A 19,030-nucleotide genomic window follows, 5' to 3' on the forward strand; every position below is an offset into this window, starting at 1 on the left:
GTACAGTAAGGTATTATTTTCGTTGAATTTGTGTAAATCCATAAATCGTTAAAAACAAATAAAAATCATTTTCCTTGTTTGTTTTTTTTTTTTAAATAATTGATTTAATTTGGATAAGCATCAGTGAAAAATAATAAAATTGCCAATGCTCTTTTTATGCTATAATTTTATTTGACATATTGTTGTTACAGTTACACTATTGCTGCTAACTCCTATGTAAAGTATATATAAAATACCTACTGTTTCAAAATATTTTTAAATCATTTGTCTCTTTAATTTATTTCTGTAGTATAAGACAACATGCACAATTTAGACTCTGACAGTGAAGACGAACTACCTCCAGGATGGGAAGAAAAATCAACCGAAGATGGAAATGTTTATTTTGTTAAGTAAGCATTTTATAGTGATTTTAAAGTTAATTTTTTTACCATTATTTAACAATTTGCAATGTCATTAGTGTCTAATATATCAAAGAGTGTGGTCCTTTTTATCAAATTAAGTTTTACATTTTCCAGTACATGTAATAATAAAATACAGTGGACTCATCCTCGCACTGGACATAAGAAAGTTATTCCGAAAGATTTACCCTTCGGTTGGACAAAAACCATGGATGAAAACGGTAAGCCTTTGTACATACAACAAGAAACTGGAAACAGAACTTATGTAGATCCAAGATTAGCATTCGCAAAGGAGGAGAAAAAGCATGTAAATGATTTCCGCCAAAGGTTTGATGGCTCGTCCACAGCTTTTCAGGTAATTATTTAAATTAATAAAATTATTAATACTTACATTTCATAGAAGCTTAAAGTATTAAAAGTTTCATAAATAGAAGCTTAAAGTATTTAACAAAAGAATTATAAATATTACAAAAGGTACATTTTAACATTGTTTCTCTCCTCATATAGTAATCGTATTTATTTTCCATATATTCCAAAATATAATCAAACTACAGCAGCTAACAATGCTGCAGATTACATTAATTATTAAATAAAGTATTAATAGATCTGACTGTTTCATAATTCTAGAAACTGATGCTTAGTTAGTTATAATGTTATAAATATTGTTGTTACTGTTTGCTTAGTATATTTAAAGTAATATACTTTAATCCATGTTTTACAGGTTCTTCATGGTGTGGATCTATCTGGCAAATATGCACTTATAACAGGATGCAATGCAGGCATTGGGTTTGAAACTGCAAAATCCTTGGCAAGGCATGGCTGTAATATATTATTAGCTAATCGCAATATGGAAGCCACACAACAAGCAATTGAACAAATTGTCAAAGATACTAAAATATCAGAAGACAACCTTAAATCAATATACCTGGACTTGGGCTCATTGAATAGTGTAAGAAAATGTGCTATGGCTGTAAGAACAGTTTTTTCAAAGTGAGTTTTTTACTTTGATAAAAGAACAATGAATAGGAATAGTGATATATACCTTTATTTTTGATATTTCCTAAAATACTCTATATAGTATAAAAAAATATGAAATATTTCTTTATTAAATAATTCATTAGTTTTCATGTATCCATATTTATTATTATCTCAACAATATAAATTATTATAAAATAACAATAATCCATATTATTGTTATTTTATAATAATTTACAAAATAATAATAATATAAATTCTATAAGAACTAAGAATATTATTTGGATTTATATTTTTTTACCTTTTGATCCTTATTTTATAACCATTATGTTAATATTTCAGTCACCTTGATATATTAATATTGAATGCTGGTGTTTTTGGACTCTCATATGAAGAGACGGAGGATAAATTGGATAGAACATTTCAAGTAAATCATCTATCACACACATATTTAGCATTATTATTAGAACCGCTACTGAAGAAAGGGTCCAGAGTAGTGTTTGTGTCTTCAGAATCACACAGGTAATAATGAAATGATTACTATGTTAAAGTAGTTTCTATTTATTTATTTATTGTATATATTTTATTGTTAGAATAGTTATTTTGAAACTTCTACAATTTATAAATTCACATAAGATGGATACTATGTATTCCCCCACTCTCATAATCAGATGTAATAGTAAATCTCACAAACGGAATGAGTTCAGATGCAGGACCAAATGTTACAAGCTTTCCGAGGCACAGGAGTCTACACATTTCTATCTTCCAGACTCCAAGGCTGTTATTGGCCAGACCTTGGGTCTGCCTCATTTTTCTAGGGGTTAGATAAAGCCACAAATTTCGATATTCGAGGTTCATGGAAAATGACTTATAAGACAATCATTACTTTTTTTTTTATAAAAAAATAAAATGGTATAGGTAAGCGGACAAGCATATGGGCCACCTGATGGTAAGTGGTCTCCCCCTAGACAATGGCGCTGTAAGAAATATTCACCATTCCTTACATCGCCAATGAACTATCAACCTTGGAAACTAAGATGTTATGTCCCTTGTACCTGTAGTTACACTGGCTCACTCGCCCCTCAAACCAGAACACACCAATACTGAGTACTGTTTACTACCCATGTGGGCTTGCACAAAGCCAAGTTTCATTTTCTAAAATCATTTGTGAATGTTAATGGAATATTTTAATACTATATTGAATTAATTGGATAAAGTCACCAATAAATTCTAATTCTATTTTTACATCTTATATAGGCTCAAATGAAAAAACCTTTTAAAATATAGAATATCACATCTTAATCTTTATTTCAGAATGGCGAGCTTAAAAAATGTTTTTGTAAAACAAAATCTTGCACATCCAAAAGAACAATATAGTACATTGATAGCTTATAATAATTCTAAATTATATAATGTTATTACTGCAAAGGCAAGTAACTTCTCTTGTAATTTTTATTGTATGTAAAATATTATAACTTCATTTGGAAGAGTTGTTAGGGTAGGGATTATTGTACCTACAATGGTACTGACTGGGTTAAGATTTTTTTTTTCTGTACAAGTATTGTATATCTATCTTCCCAAATGATTATCCTAATTAAGTGCAAAACATAAGGTTTATGTCTGAAATTTAACGATTATTGAAATCCAGGCCGTAAGCCATATAATGCAATTTAGAAAAATATTCTTAGTAGTTTATGTGCTAGGCTAGAATAGGTCATCAAAAATGATAAGTTAAAGTATTATAAATATATTGATTGTATAGAGATTTTTTTTTTACTTTTTGTAACAAACTTTATATTCCAGATATTAAGTGAAGAATGGAAACATAAGGGTATTGCTGTAAATTCCTTGCATCCTGGAAACATGGTTTATACAAATCTGCCAAAAAGTTGGTGGTTTTATCAAATGTTATTTATGATAGTGCGACCTTTTACCAAGTCTTTAGTAAGTAAACATATTTAATGAAAACACGATAACTTAATTAAAATTATGTAGCAAGAATAACTGTATGCTGAGTTAATTATTTTTAATGTAATATGAACAATATTACATTACAAATATTTTTCTCTCGAAAAGGCTTGGATTATTCTTTAACTTACTGCATTTGTTGCAAGTGGTGGAATAGTTAAATATATCTTGGTAGAGGTCTATGTTTACTTCGGTTATGTAAACGATCTGCCAGATTGGCTCAAGTCAATCTCTCTATAGGCATTGAACTTTTTGCCCAGTACTGTCTTCTAACACATAGTATCTACTGTTAATAAGCTATCTTATAGGCACCTAGGTGTTCTAAGTACTTCTATAACCCATGGAGAAGTCTGACCGTTAGGTCTTATCCCTTATTGGTCTCCAAATCACCGACATCTTATTATTATTTATATCAGTTTAACAACACACTTACGATTCAGAATATTTTTTAAGGGCCTGCTATTTTATTTGCAAATTGTTAATTATTATTATTTTATTGAACAACTTTTCTAATAACATTATTGTATGTTCATTACAGCAACAAGCAGCTGCAACGTCTGTTTACGTCGCAACGGCATCCGAACTGGAAGGCGTTACAGGACTTTACTTTAATAATTGCTTTTATTGTGAAGAATCAGCTTTAGCTCGGGACAAAGATATAGCAAATGAGGTCTTCTCTATATCGCTCGGCATGATAGAAGAGAGAGTAGGTCGAGATAATATAGAAAAATACGTTGATAAATATTGCAATCGAAAAGAGAATGCGACATAAATTATTATATATATCTCGTAATATCGATGTATGGAAATTGATTGATTCCACAGGTTTGGTGTTCGGTTGATGAATATTTTGAAGGTTTGGGAAATATTTTAATTACAATGATATGTAATCGATTTATTATTCACAAGTTAGGTGATTTGGTGGAGATGGAATATTTTAATCAGTTACTTTTTAATCGGGGTATCTATATATGTATATATTCATCAGAGAAATAAATATATATTGTAACAATGGAAATGGTTTTTAGTTTTCGATACTTTTTACAATATGTACTGTAATCTTAGGTTTTACTGGAAAATCTTAAGATTTACCTTAGTTCGAGCTTTTACAGTAACATGTATATATATTGTAAAAATATTATGTAATCGGTTAAGGTATTATAAGAATTGTTGAGATTAAAATATAATGGCTGAAATGTTTACTGTTTAACCAACTTTTTTATTAATAATAGAAGTCTAATAAATTGCTCCTCTCATATAAAATTTGTTCGTTTTGATAAGAGGCATATTGTTATGTTTAATATTATTTAAAAGACGACATACTCTGTTAATAATGTATGCCCTATCTTATTCAGAATCTTTAACTGACCATTCTTGGTCATATAAAAGTTTAAACAATATTTGGGGTTTTTTGGGACATTTACTTAACTAGCGAAAAGCTTCACACGAGTGCAATGCTGATATTAAACATACTACGGTATGTCTTAAAACGTTGTCGGGTTTTTTTGTCATATGACAATGCAAGTCGCTATGTTCTTGCGTTTTAAATCTGTAATATCTCCGAAAATATTCATTTAAATGACATGGTGTAAAGGGCCATATTGATCTATATTAAATGCACAATGTATTTAATTTGATAAGGATTAATGTTCTATTTCTTAAAATCGCTTCGAAAATAAGCCATTATTTCTCGTAAAAAGTAAAGGATATGAAATTGTTGTTGTGGGCTATCCCTGAGAGACAGACATATACCATCGCGAACTTTTTTTGAAGACCCTCTTAAGGTGTACAATTCTGTAATACATTAATTTTTTATTAGGGTTTAACAATGTAAGCGCTAAAAAATGTGTTTATTTAGGACATCACTTTGGAAACCAAATTATACATATAAACCTTCCTCTTGAAACAATCTATCTATTTTTTAAAAAACCGCATCAAAATCCTATTTGTAATTTCAAAGATCAAAGCATACACAGGTAAGTGGTAGCAACTTTGTTTTATATTATGTAATGATGATATCAGCGATGAGACTTTCTCAGTGATTTGTGATAAATCAGCGATGAGACGAGATGGCCCAGTGGTTAGAATACATGCATCTTAACCGATGATTTCGGGTTCAAACCCAGGCAGGCACCACTGAATTTTCATGTGCTTAAATTTGTTTATAATTCATCTCGTGCTCGGCGGTGAAGGTAAACATCGTGAGGAAACCTGCATGTGTCTAATTTCAACGAAATTCTGCCACATGTGTATTCCGCCAACCCGCATTGGTGCAACATGGTGGAATATGCTCCAAACCTTCTTCTCAAAGAGAGAGGAGGCCTTTAGCCCAGCAGTGGGAAAATTTACAGACTGCTAATGCTAATGCTAATACAGCACTATGGGTGGTTTAAAACTCAAGAAAAATAATTAAGTAACAAAAATAGATTTATTAAAAATAAAATTAGGTACGATTTACGAAAAAGCAAATCATAGAGCTGTCTGACATTCTTTCGCCTCACAGGATCTTGAACAGAACTTTATATCATTAGAATATTATAACGTATCTGTCTTAAACTAACGTAAGTACATAAAAATATCACAAGGTTTTTTTATCACTTATTCTATTTATTGACAAATATGTTTGAGTAATTAAGGATTTTTAAGATTTAATACGTATATAAAACTAAGCCGTATGTTCAGCTGTTTAACCTAGATGGCGTGCGAGAAATCAATATCTGTAACGGTTTTTATAAGTCGAATATCAAAATAATATTGTAATCATATACATAAAGTTTCACAGGTAGAAATTCTACACTACAAAACTGCTATACTTTTGATATGAAAATAGTGATCGTTAAAAATTGTGAATGTAAAAATGACATTAATGTAATGCAATTCTATCATTTCTCTATGATCAAGTCAACATATTTAAATTTAGAAGTATATAATATTAATATCGTTATTCGTAAACAGTAACTTAACAATAACGAGATTTTCGAAAGTAAATTATAATAGCGGACTAAGCCCGTCAGAGGCCCGGGGTGGCAAAGGTGAAAGCCCCCCCCCCAGCTTATAATAAAAGCATATATATATATTTATGTATAAAAAGTCTAGATGGCTGTAGTGTCGCGTTTTGATCTTCAAGAAATTATGTAGATACTAAGCTAATTTTTAAAGTCTTGTTTAGGATTTGATCACGCGGATGCATTTGGGGCCCCAAGACTGGAGGCCCATACCGCCTCCCTGTTAGTCCGCCACTAGTAAATTATAAAGGCATATTTTTGGCTGGTCTAGGTTCTATCCGTGACCTCGGTAGCAACAGCGAAAGTAGGCCACAAACTGAAATAAAAATAAAATTATTAAAAGTACATACATTATTATATATTTTAAGTTTTTGTGCCTTTATAATAAAGTTGAAAATCTAAAATTTAATTTTAGGCAACCATGCAAAGATATCTTAAGCGATCGATTACGTATTATTTTTATTTAAATATACAATCTGATAAAAATAATAATCGGTCATACTAAAAATAGACAATTACAACAACAATTTTCAATCAATTAAAGAACAAGAAATATTCATTTAGAATATTACATGTTATTTTTAGAAGGTTTATGTACGACTAACATATACAAACTACAAACTAAAACAATGTGAAAGTTCCATATTACTCGAATTAGTATTTTTACGTGAACTAAGTGACGGGGCAAGGTCAAAATTTTGTTTTTAATTTACATACAAACACACTTTAAATACAAAAGAAAAATCTTTGATATGCTTGTCGTATTTCACTAGATATTTAATTAAAATGTCAACTGTCAAAAACTGAGGTTATCATATCCATATCCAATATAGGTCCGCACTTCCAAAGTTAGGCCTCTTTAACTTTAACCGCGAGGCCGGCCGTGAGCGTTGGCTAACGTCACTAATGCCTTTAACAACAAACTTACAAACTCTTTATAATACATACACTAGTGATATATCTATGGTCACTTACGTATTAACATCCCTCCAAAGATGTAGAAAGTTAGCTCGCAGATGGCGTTAATCAGGAGGCCAGCAACATTCGTACCCACAATGGAACCCGATCTACCAACCATCATCGTAAGACCAATAGCCATACCCCTGTGTATAACAACATCAATATAAAACAAAAATATTAAAAAAAAAGCATATGAATTAATGACTCAGTTCTGAATAAGCATTTCAGTTACCGACCGGTGTGTGGGTGCAAATTTCCTATTTATTTTTGTTAGGAATATGACGAACTAATGAAAAATTAGTTATTGTCTATGATCATCTTAATGTATTCAGTAATATTTATATTAGAATCAAACGCAGAAATAAACTTTACATACATTTTTTATAAATATCAATCTGATACCTATCTATATACTATTCGAATTTGTTTGTATCTTGTTTTGATAGGACACGTGTAAGCGTTACAATAACATAGATTTTGTATTTATTATGTACTTATTTTAAAGAAATACGGTTATATTTTTTTTATCTATGACAAATCGGATTGTTTTTGAATATAACCATAAATAATAGAAATTGTTTAGTTGAATATATTACTTACCTTAAATTAGTTGGAAATATTTCAACAGCATAAGCATTTATTGGGCCTATTGCAAGCCCAGTGATAGGTAACGACGACAGTAATATCGCAAATATTGTGTCTTGTGTAACGAAATTTATAAGTACACAGAATATTCCTATCACCATATAAACTAGGACCAGTAATGTTTTCTTTCCCAGAATTTTTACAGTGCTACTGAATCCGAGAGCAATGAAGGCGCAACAAAAATTGGCAATTGTGTTAATCACAAATGTCATAGAATCAATGGAATCGTTACATTGTGCGTTTTCTGAAGATGTCTGTAACAAGATTATCAATTTATTGTTGGATAAGTTAGAAGAATTTATTTTTGAAACTTATAAAATCAATTTAAATAATTATGTATTTATATTAATGAAAAGTATTACTTTTATATTTAATCATATTATATTACATTAAATGTTTATTTATCGAGATAACATTTCTTGTATGTATAGTAGAAAATATATTAAAATATGATGATATGCAAATCTTAAATAAATAATCTAGTCTTAGGTAAATATAATTTGCTTTATATCGCAAGTTTATTGTGTAAAAGTAAGATCTAGGATTTAATAAATATACGTAATCTAAGATTTGCTTATCTTTTTCCTACTTCCTTTAAAATAGGCTATACGTACTTAGTACCCACCTCATTAAGCCGTTGAGCAATTACTTCGCAGGCGGTAAGATCGGCACTGTCTCCGGTGAGTACTCTGTTAAGGATATCTGGTATCCACATGTACAGGCCATTTAGACTAAAACAATAAATAATTATAATGATAGATGACTTTTCTTGTAATTATATTAATATTAGTTACAAATTATATTTTTTTTAATTTATATTAAAGCAAATTCAGAAAATGAAAATTGTTTGAACCACTTAAGAATTATGAATTTCATACATTCAGACAGGCCTGCAAAAATGTCTTTCTATGAGAACGGTATGTGAACGCACCATATACATTAGACGAAATAGGATATAATGCCACAGAATAGGATACAATATATATAATAAAATAATAACATCGTTGATTTATTATGTTAAATAATTAGATCAAATGATAATTAAAAAAAAAACTATCACGCGTCAAGTACTGGATAGAGTTGAATGACGTCACAAAGTCTTAATTATATGTATAATCCAGTACCAGTATCTGCTAACAGGACGAAACCAATATCGAGGCCGTGTCTGTATAACTTTAAATATTGAAAAAGAAAACAACCAGTAGTTTGGAAGTATTACAAGTACAATAACGAGGTCAAATCATCGACAATTGAATAGATACATTTGAATGACAATAGTTTCCTGTCATGATTATATTCTATCACATAGAGTCTTAAATATTAAAAAGAAAGAAATAATGTGTTGTATGACAATTGTAATGTACCTAATTGAAACAAATGATGACGTAAAGTGCCTTCAAAAATAAATATTAGTTTTACGATTAAATTATCCATATGTTAATTGTTTCGCAATAACAACATATAATTTATTATCTTTTTCTACTTTTTTCTCAAATATATCCTCATTGCTAACATGAATGTGATAGATACATTATTTATTTGTGTTAATTAATTTTAAGTTACGTAATCGACACTATCCTGGGGAAGGTCGTCGTTCTCTAATCATTAGGGGTACAAATAAAAAAATTAAAAGGTTATTTAAAATTAGTGGAATATCCTCAAAACTTTCTTTCTCTTAAACACGTTAGTCTTTGCAAAGAAGATGTTTAGACTAAAAATAAAACTTTTGTATATGTTTTATCAATTTTATCAACCCATTTAAGTCGGATTAAGATTTACAATTAGCATTTACGCGATATCTACTTAAGTGAGTATATCAATATATATCTAGTATATTTTATTGATTAATAAACACATTAAACTTGTTAGAAAGTGATTATAATCACGGGTCATAGTCAAAACATCTACTATTTTTAATATTTACATGTTATTTATATTATTTTATTATTAATACATAAATGGAACTCAAAAAGGCACAGAGATAAAAGTCTGTGGATATACAAATATTCATTGGTACATAGTACATAGTATTTTTTTATTGGTTGTCCTTGTTGTGTTGGTGTCTTAGTCCATTAGTGAGACATTTAAGGATTATCACTGTTTTTTAAAAGATCCAGTGAATTTTGACCATATAAACTTAGATTAAATATTTTAATGTCATATTTTTACTAACGGAACTTACGTGGCAAATATTCCGAACAATAAAGTGCCATTTAGTATAAACCACTTCAAATAGGGCGGTCTGAGCAACGGTATTGTTTGTTGTACTAATGAATTGAGAAAAGTTTGCTTTTGTTTGTCCTGTTCGGGTAATTTCAACCTTTTCACCTGAAATTAAAAATATATTAAAAAAATATGGTTCGTATGGATAAACACTGCAACTAATTTATCAATAGTTTTCAATTCCATTATTAGATGACGGTTAAATCATTTTTATGCGATACGGATACATATTAATATTTTGACAAACAGTTTCAATTTATTTCATCAAAATAAACTCTTATTTTTTGCTGATAATGATTATGGCTAACCTAAATAAATTAATTATATATTCAATCGAAATGGGGTAATTGTTATTCATTTTAATTGCTAAATTGTGTCTATGTAGGCTCAAAAACATTAAATTACAATAATTCAGATAGCAAAAACAATTATTATATTGCAATAAAGGTGGTTAATGTTAATATATTGATCGACTTTATTGCATATAATATTTCAACGCTCCAATTTGCAAAATGTCTATTGTTAATTCCAAACGTAGACATTTTCTACAAATATCATATTTAATTTTAATTTAATATTTAATTAATTTTAATAGTCATCAAATACAAAAATAACTTTGCAAATCAATCACCATATGGCGATATCATCGCGGCGATAAGGTGAGTTTTGAGTCATTTATTAATTAATTATTGTTACTCAGACCGATCGCTTTTGCCTTTATCATGGACTTTACTCGACAACAGGGGGGCGTAATCGTTGTCTTAGGCGTTTAGTTGGAAAATTTTCGCATTGAATAAGGCGATGTTGAAAAATAATGCACTATTAGTACCATTGTATTACGGTTTGAAGGGTGAGTTAGCCAGTGTAAGTACAGGAACTAGGAACATAACATCTTAGTTCCTATGGTTGCTGAGAACAAAGATGTACGCATTGGCGATGCAAGGAATGGTTAAAATTTCTTACGGCGTTAAAGTGGTACCGTTATGGCCTATTTTCCCGTCAATTTACCAATGCAATAAAATAATACTTTTTTTAGTTATTTTTTTAAGTTATTTTTTTTTGGACGACATCACATACATTATTCTGATCCCAATGTAAGTAGCTAAAGCACCTGTGTTATGGAAAATCAGAAGTAACGACGGTACCACAAACACCCAGACCCAAGACAACATAGAAAACTAGTGAACTTTTTCTACATCGACTCGGCCGGGAATCGAACCCAGGACCTCGGAGTGGCGTACCCATGAAAACCAGTGTACACAATACTCGACTACGGAGGTCGTCTGAAAATAATACTATACTACTCACATACAATAAAACAGTTACAGTGTGGTATAAAATTAAATATTTGCACATATGTGACGAAATAAATAATTACCGGATAATCAGCTGCGGGTTTTCTTTTGTTTCCAGAGTATATAGTTCTTAATACTTCCAATGATTCGTCATGTCTGCCTTGTGAAATGAGGTACTTCGGACTCTCCGGGCCAAACGACATAAGTATTGCACTTAAGATAAAAAAGCTTGAATATATCATCGTAAGTAGCCTCCAGGGTCGGAAATAGTATAAACCAAAGTCAATTCTGAAATCGAGTGGTAGTATTGCCCATGCTAGTACTGTAATAAAAAAATGTTTTTGTGTGTGTAAGCAATTGGAAACATGTTCATAGTACTCATGTAGCTGATTGAGTCGAGGTGCACCAGTAGATGGAACACATCAAACTGAACCGAAAATAGGCTCAGATTATCGCCACTGGTTCTGGTGCTTAATTTTAGAATAATTAATTTAGTATTCAGGGGTAAAGATCCACATCGGAAAAAAAACTGGTGTGGTGTAATAAGTATGATTATAAATTTCCCACGAAAAATCCTACGAAAAAAAAGAGGAGCATTTGATTATCATTGAAGAGAATTACAGTCTTTATTTTATATTACCCTACTGTATAATTTTAAAACTTCTGCAAAGCTCACCATGCCCAAGCGTTAGACTGGCACTTCTAACTGGTGTTATAATATCAAGCAGTTCAGTAACAGATAGTACTTACAAATTGCAATACTTCACATATTTCTGTGTGTTTCTTATAAAGGACAGACAGTGATGAACAATCTATCAGGCTTTTTTACAAGAAAATACGCATGGTGCGTGTAAATATTACATAAAAATAACTTACATGGCACCAAAGCCGATCCCGATATCTGCATGGCATTTGTTATTGATAGTGTAATATCTCTGTATCTTTGAGGTAAAATTTCCCCAATAAAAGAATACGGCACTGAGGCTGGACATGCTATACTGCAAAATTTAGAATAAAATAAGCGGAGATGTAAGAAAACTTTATACTGTATTTGATGTGAATTTCATTTGTTTATGTTAAAATTTTAAACGAATAGACATGTATAATATTTTTATATGCCGAAACATGTCTTACTTAAATGGTTTATGGTTAATTCGATGACAAGTAAATACATAAAACTTGCTTACCAAAAAGCTGAGAGAAGTTTGAAAATCGTAAAACTAGTGAGATCAGGCATAAAAGCAGCGATCACACCAAATAAACCGGCTGCTAGTGAGCTATATACAACTGTCTTTTTTCTTCCTTTAGTATCTACAAGATATCCCCATGGAAATGAAGTAGCAACTACACCTAGAAACAAAGAATATTAATATAAGACCCGAGGAGAGACGGCAAAAGATACTTAGTCTGTTTTTATGCAGTCATATTATATGGCTTTACAATTAAATTTCAGAAAACGTGCTTTTCAAAGACAAGCCACTTAATGCATGCTTGAGAATTTATTTTAAGGTTGGTGTTTATATCTATTTGAACCAGTAAAAGTTCCTTAAACATTTGTTTAATCATGAGTTAGTGATTCGATTGATTAATGTTTTAGAATACATATTCCAACCCCTTTTGTCTTCGACTATTAGTAATGTTTTGAGAACAGTCATTGTTAGTATTATTTTTAACAAAAATGTGTTTTCAGGATGAACGTACCAATATATGGGATAGAGCCGATGACTCCACGCTGCGCGTCTGTCATCTGTAGATCACATTTGGCGGCTGGGAGCAAATACGAATAGCCGACCGGATCTATAATCGCAGATATAAGGAAGAGGGCTAAGGCCAAACTGTATCGTATGTTATACCAGCCAATGCCTAAGAAAAAAAAAATATTCATAGTTTAATTGTGTAAATATTGCAAACGAAATTAAACGGAAAATACATCATTATAAATGATCATAAGGTAATAAAGCATTTTTTTTAAGATACCTTATTTCGTACTTGTTTTTTTTATTTGATTACAGACATCGGCACTGTTAGAAATATTAACACATCGCCAATGCGCAACCGACCTTGCGAATTAAGATGTTCTGTCCTTTAGGACTGGTTACGCTGGCTCTTTAAGCCGGAACATAACAATACAACAATATGATAAGCAGGTGGTTCCTATTCAAATAGGCTTGCCTTGCAGTTTAACCGTACTTAACTTTAGGAACAAATTAATAAATATTTATTTATTTTTCAAGTTATATTTAAATCGAGCTTCTTATTTTTATAATGTAAATATGAAAATGCTGTATATTATTATAAACATACGTACGTATGTAAATATTCTTGTTAAACTATAACCATTCAAAAAGTATTAAACCGATAAATATTATATCTAGACTACAAGCCTTGACGGTATTTATATGAATGAATTTGTAATTAAAACAAGTATTTTGAGAACAAATTTATATTTATAATTTTATCATAAAAATAAAATATGTAAATTGTGTTTATTCTACCTATATAAGGGAAACATGTATATGACGATAATAATAATTAAGTATATAAAATCGCATTTACCTATATTCGTAGTTCTAAGTACCTCTTGTTAAACAAGATTTAAACTACGTTTTAATAACTTTATTACATACGTTAACTTTTTTATATAAACGTTACTATGTTGTTTAATCAAACTTATTCAAGTTATTTGGATTTAATAAGTCAAATAAATATACTTACATGAAAGAGAGTGAAAATTATATACATTGCCTCAGCAAGTTTTAGACTTGGAATTGTTAACATTAAAAAATATTCATAATTTGAATATAAATAATATGGAAACGAAATTGCTTGTGAACATTTTTTTAAGAATAAATGCAATATTGTTATATTGATTAACATTTTAGTTTAATTAATTAATATTGATAGTATTTTATGTAAATATATAATTATGTACAAAATTATATACAAGTTATTTAGTATTTGTTGTATAAATTATTGTATATTTAGTAAGAACTTAACCCTTAACCTTGAACCTGAACCTTGCTGATGGAATGTACTTCCATTTACTTTATAAGCTTTCGAAATGTAGAATAACTTCCTTCTCAATATACTTTTTATTTTTCAAACGGTTATTAACTTATTAGTTGCTTAAAAAATTATTAAATTTTTAATTTAATTTTATTTATATTAGTTGTATAATACGGCTTTAAACTTGTGTTAATTTGCCTTACTATATATAGCAGGACAACTTATCTAGAAAATGTAACTAGATCAATAGTTGCGTCGACATTTAAATGTAGATAATTAAGTATGTACATTTATGCAGGTAGTATTTACATTTATTGCCTTTATTTAGTGCGTAGCTAAACAGGCTTCATACGTCGAAGTCCTAGATTGAAATCATATGTTGTTCAAATCATATTTATTGGGTAATTCTATTAATAAATTGTCAGTAGCAGCATAGACTTAAGTTAGCTGTTGATCCTGGGAAATTTTGTTTAACCGCGCCCCTGATATCTGTCATATTGTTCCGAATTGAAGATTATGAGAATGCACCTGCTTTGCACATACATTTGTGCACTACTTATTAAGTCTCCTGCACGGATAGTCAGTTCGGTTAGGAGGTCATCACTTATATATTTTTTTTTTTGGTGAAATTAAAATTATTTGTTTTGCTTTACCAAAAATATATAGTCTAAGTGTTGCTTGCTCCCCCTAGCCTACTGCCAACACCATTATTTATTTAATAATCATGATAGTTTTATATATACTTAACAATACCGTATTTAAGAAATAGATAAAGATAATTTTGTGAAACTACAATTCGTGTAGCATAAAGCTGAGGTAGCCAAACATATTTATCGAAGCGTCGTAAAAAAATCAATTTCCGTCAATGTCTATATAATATACAGACCTTGATGGAAGCTAATGTATTTTTTTTAAGTTGGATAATTAATTATTTTCAATCATTTTTATTTTTTTATCTGGAGACAGCAATTAGGTTATTAAAATATGATTACACGTAGCATTTAATCGATATTAATTACTAATGTGAAACGTTTTTTATGGCTATCTTTAGAATTGTTTGTGTGTTACAGAAAGTCTAGTCTCTTACTAGAATTAGTGTAATGAATAGAAGTCCAAGTAGGTAGTAACTTCAAAAATCACAATTTGTTAAGTTTTTTACACTTGACAAATGGTTGTTAAATTGATAGTTGTGTGTTTTAAGCAATTCAATTCTAATAATATTCAAAATTTATAAATCTTTTTAAAGTACAAAATTTGGTTGTGATTTATAATTTTTGTCTGTTTACGAGTAGAACTACTTAACTATCGTCTGAGTTATGACGATTGATACATGTACTGGAAGCTATTTGATTTCGAAACCATGGGGACCGCCTTGGATTTTTATTTAAATATTAAAATATCAATTAATAATTTTAACAAATTGAATTAAATAAGTGACTTTAATATATTGTGAAATTTATGAATAAATTAGTAGATATATAGCCTTTGTTTTGCAAGCACATATCATATCTTTTTACACCGCACCTGTGCTAAGATTCACAGTGCTTACCTTGTGTTACGCCATGTATGAATATCTCAGAATGGGTTGAATATTAAAAAAAATATAATTTGTGGTGAATTTTATGTTCTACAACTATAAAATTTTCATAATGCATACAAAGCGAGATCTTTAGGTAAAACCATTTTTGAACTTTGACCTTGAATACCTATAGATTTGAACGCGAAATTTTAAGCGATTTTTTCTACCTATTAATTCTTATAGAAAATATTATTTAGGTGTCATTATAACTGTTTCAGTCGCTTATATAATCATAATAATTATTTATATTTAATGAAACCGCTCAGCGAATAATCTTTCATTGATACTGATACGATGTTTTTTTATATTGTCAAATTATTTATTCACTGTGTAGCTCTTCTTTTATTTACCACTATCCAACAAACATTATCTCAAAATAAAACTTAGAAACTTACAAAAGACAGAATACAGGATAAATATTATTTTGGTTTTATTTCCTATATCATATATCGTGTCATATTTTGTAGATATTCTTATCACATATTTATTATACTTAATAATATAAACGATAGTAATGGGGATCACTGTTATTTATGAATGATTTAACATTCAATAGATTATGAACTGGTCGGTCATATGATATAATATTCAATACATATTGAATAATCCGCAGTCTAAAAGGAACTGTTTACATCGGAAATGAAGTTAGTAGTTCGTCACATTTGATACCGTTTAAGAATTAAATTACACATTACTTATTTACATATTATGTAGAACATACATTATATATTAAGCGATCTGCCATACTTCGACGCGATAGCATTCCAGGGTTAAATTATACGCATAATATAATAAGATGTCGTGGGTTTATTGCGTTAAAAAATAATTAATTAACTACATGATATATTATAAAAATGTATATAGGATGATTACTAAATACTCACTTTTTATGGATATTATTTTTAAAGCTTTAATTTTTAAAAAAATATGAATTTAAAGTCAGTATTTATTTAATATACATATCTTCCAAGAATTAAAAATGGCCATAGTAACGATTAATCACTTTTTAATGTATTTATTTATAACTTATTCACTATATAAAAATTATTACTTTGCAATAATAATAATAACCCAAATTTTCTATCAACACCGGATATATAAGGCGCAGATAATTAATTAAATAATTTGTTTAAAACAGAGTAAAAAAGTTCTAAAACTTTTATTCTAATCATAAACAATTCTTTTCTAGAATATTGGTATAAATATTTAAAAATACCTACGGTATTTTTTAAATCTTAATAAATATGAAACACTATTGAATATGCATACTAAGCTTAGTATATATAGTAATTTTATAAAACTCACCGGCTACAGAAAGTGCTTGATCCAAATCCACTGCATTATCCTCATTTTCTATTGTTTCAGAAACTGTGTCAATTGTATTTTTCACCATTTTTTATTCCCAATCAATATTTTGTCATATTACAGTATCACCGGCTTACTATTTTTCACAAAGACGAGTGTTTCAAGCGAGTGATAATACGCAATTAAATACATTTGTTAATATGCATATGTGTTGAATGATAACTTTGTATTAAATCACAATTCTGGATCTCTTTTTATCGACAATTCCTTATCTCTCAAATTTAACCCGACGCGAAGTAGCGGCTTGTCCGAAACGAGTTTTTATTGGTTAGAAATATGTTAATTAAACGTCATGTCTGAGCTTTGGCTACTTCGAATACCGGTTTAAGTTGAAAAATAACGGTTCGACGGGCATGCGCAAGATTATCGGTCAAATATTTCCTTAGTGACAAAGCAGATGTTGTATTTGATTAATTATTATAATGTATGCTTATGTTGTTGCGCCATGCGGTAGTGGCGTTGTGAGTTTGGGGGAATTGCGATCTATTAAATAGTAGGTACCTACAGTGAGTGGTATTTTTAGACACAATATTTTTATACGTGCTGGTCGCGTATCAACACGTATAAAAGTGAGTGAGCTAAGTGATTTGTTTTTGTTAATTTTTTGTTTTCATAATTGTTTATAATATAAAATGTATTTAAAGTTATATTTATGTAAATAAAAGAGTTATAAAACAACTTTGGTTTATTTAAACAATGAATTTGTACTATGTCATAAATAAAAGTTTATTTTGATTTTATAATCGATTTTTTTATTTGAAAAATAATCTCAAAAAATATCTTTTAGTTTTATAGAGAAATCTTCCTGCAGACGATAAATATACTACTTCGTCACTTTCAATTACCACTATAAAACGGCAATACTTTAACAATACAAAGAAAAACAAAATAATGCTATGTAATGTGTAATTTACGTGGTGGTAGGGCTTTTGTAAGCCTGTCTGTGTAGGTACCATCCAATCAGAAACAACAGTACTCAGTATTGTTGTATCCCGATTTAAATGTAGAAACTGGTTTAAAGGCCGCGTGAGCCAGGCTAACTACAGGCACAAGGGCCATAATATTTTAATTTCCATTGGCAATGGAAGAAATGGTTATTAATTCTTTTAGCATCATTGTTTATAGGCGGTGGTGACCTCTTACCATCAGGGGGCCCATTTACCTAAATCATAAAAAAATATGTATAACTTTTATTTTTAAACCGATGGTTAAATTTTCTTATTAAAAAATCTTACGTATTGAAAAATCCTTGATATCTTTAACAAGATACAAACAGATAATAAATTACGTGCCTCCTATCATAATCTTCCGAGTAACAATTTGCATGCTTTGTTTAAGATAAGGATTAATCTTTAATTTTTCTGTTATCATGCATCAGATTTCCCGTTACATAAATGACAAAAAACCTTGTAAGATTCCTTTGATTGCTTAGTCAAGATAATGTTTATATGTTTGTTTGTGAATCCTATGTAATATTCCTAGAAAAGTGATAATTAGTTCTATCTAGATGATGCTATAAACAGTTTGGCCTGTGATAGAACACGATTGCGGCTTTAAACCTACAGTGTTATTCTTAATATCTCACTTCGTATCTCACTCGTAAAATGTTGA

The 19,030-nt window shown here is 29.5% G+C and overlaps 2 protein-coding genes across 3 annotated transcripts; one reads left to right on the top strand and one right to left on the bottom strand.

Moving 5' to 3' along the window:
* Positions 1–192: 192 nt before the first annotated feature.
* On the top strand, positions 193–4,952 carry LOC125066235 (WW domain-containing oxidoreductase). The gene is made up of 7 exons (XM_047674233.1): positions 193–389; positions 516–753; positions 1,120–1,388; positions 1,716–1,895; positions 2,688–2,802; positions 3,177–3,317; positions 3,880–4,952. The coding sequence occupies exons 1-7, from the start codon at positions 301–303 to the stop codon at positions 4,111–4,113; spliced, it is 1,266 nt and encodes a 421-aa protein (XP_047530189.1). The 5' UTR covers positions 193–300; the 3' UTR covers positions 4,114–4,952.
* Positions 4,953–5,775: 823 nt separating this feature from the next.
* LOC125066504 (synaptic vesicle glycoprotein 2C-like) lies at positions 5,776–17,845 on the bottom strand. 2 transcript variants are annotated; one of them, XM_047674601.1, is made up of 11 exons: positions 17,360–17,845; positions 13,171–13,332; positions 12,657–12,819; positions 12,346–12,467; positions 11,553–11,791; positions 10,134–10,279; positions 8,577–8,682; positions 7,907–8,205; positions 7,322–7,449; positions 6,573–6,662; positions 5,776–6,520 (listed from the first exon to the last, which is right to left on the bottom strand). In XM_047674601.1, exons 1-10 carry the CDS (start codon positions 17,445–17,447, stop codon positions 6,589–6,591), a joined length of 1,527 nt encoding a protein of 508 aa, XP_047530557.1. In that variant the 5' UTR covers positions 17,448–17,845; the 3' UTR covers positions 5,776–6,520; positions 6,573–6,588. The 2 variants fall into 2 exon arrangements, with proteins under 2 accessions (XP_047530557.1, XP_047530556.1); XM_047674600.1 differs by having other exon boundaries at positions 5,776–6,662; positions 17,360–17,844.
* Between the last annotated feature and the right edge of the window lie 1,185 nt (positions 17,846–19,030).

Source organism: Vanessa atalanta, chromosome 9 (assembly GCF_905147765.1).
Source record: "Vanessa atalanta chromosome 9, ilVanAtal1.2, whole genome shotgun sequence".
Lineage (NCBI taxonomy): Eukaryota > Metazoa > Arthropoda > Insecta > Lepidoptera > Nymphalidae > Vanessa > Vanessa atalanta.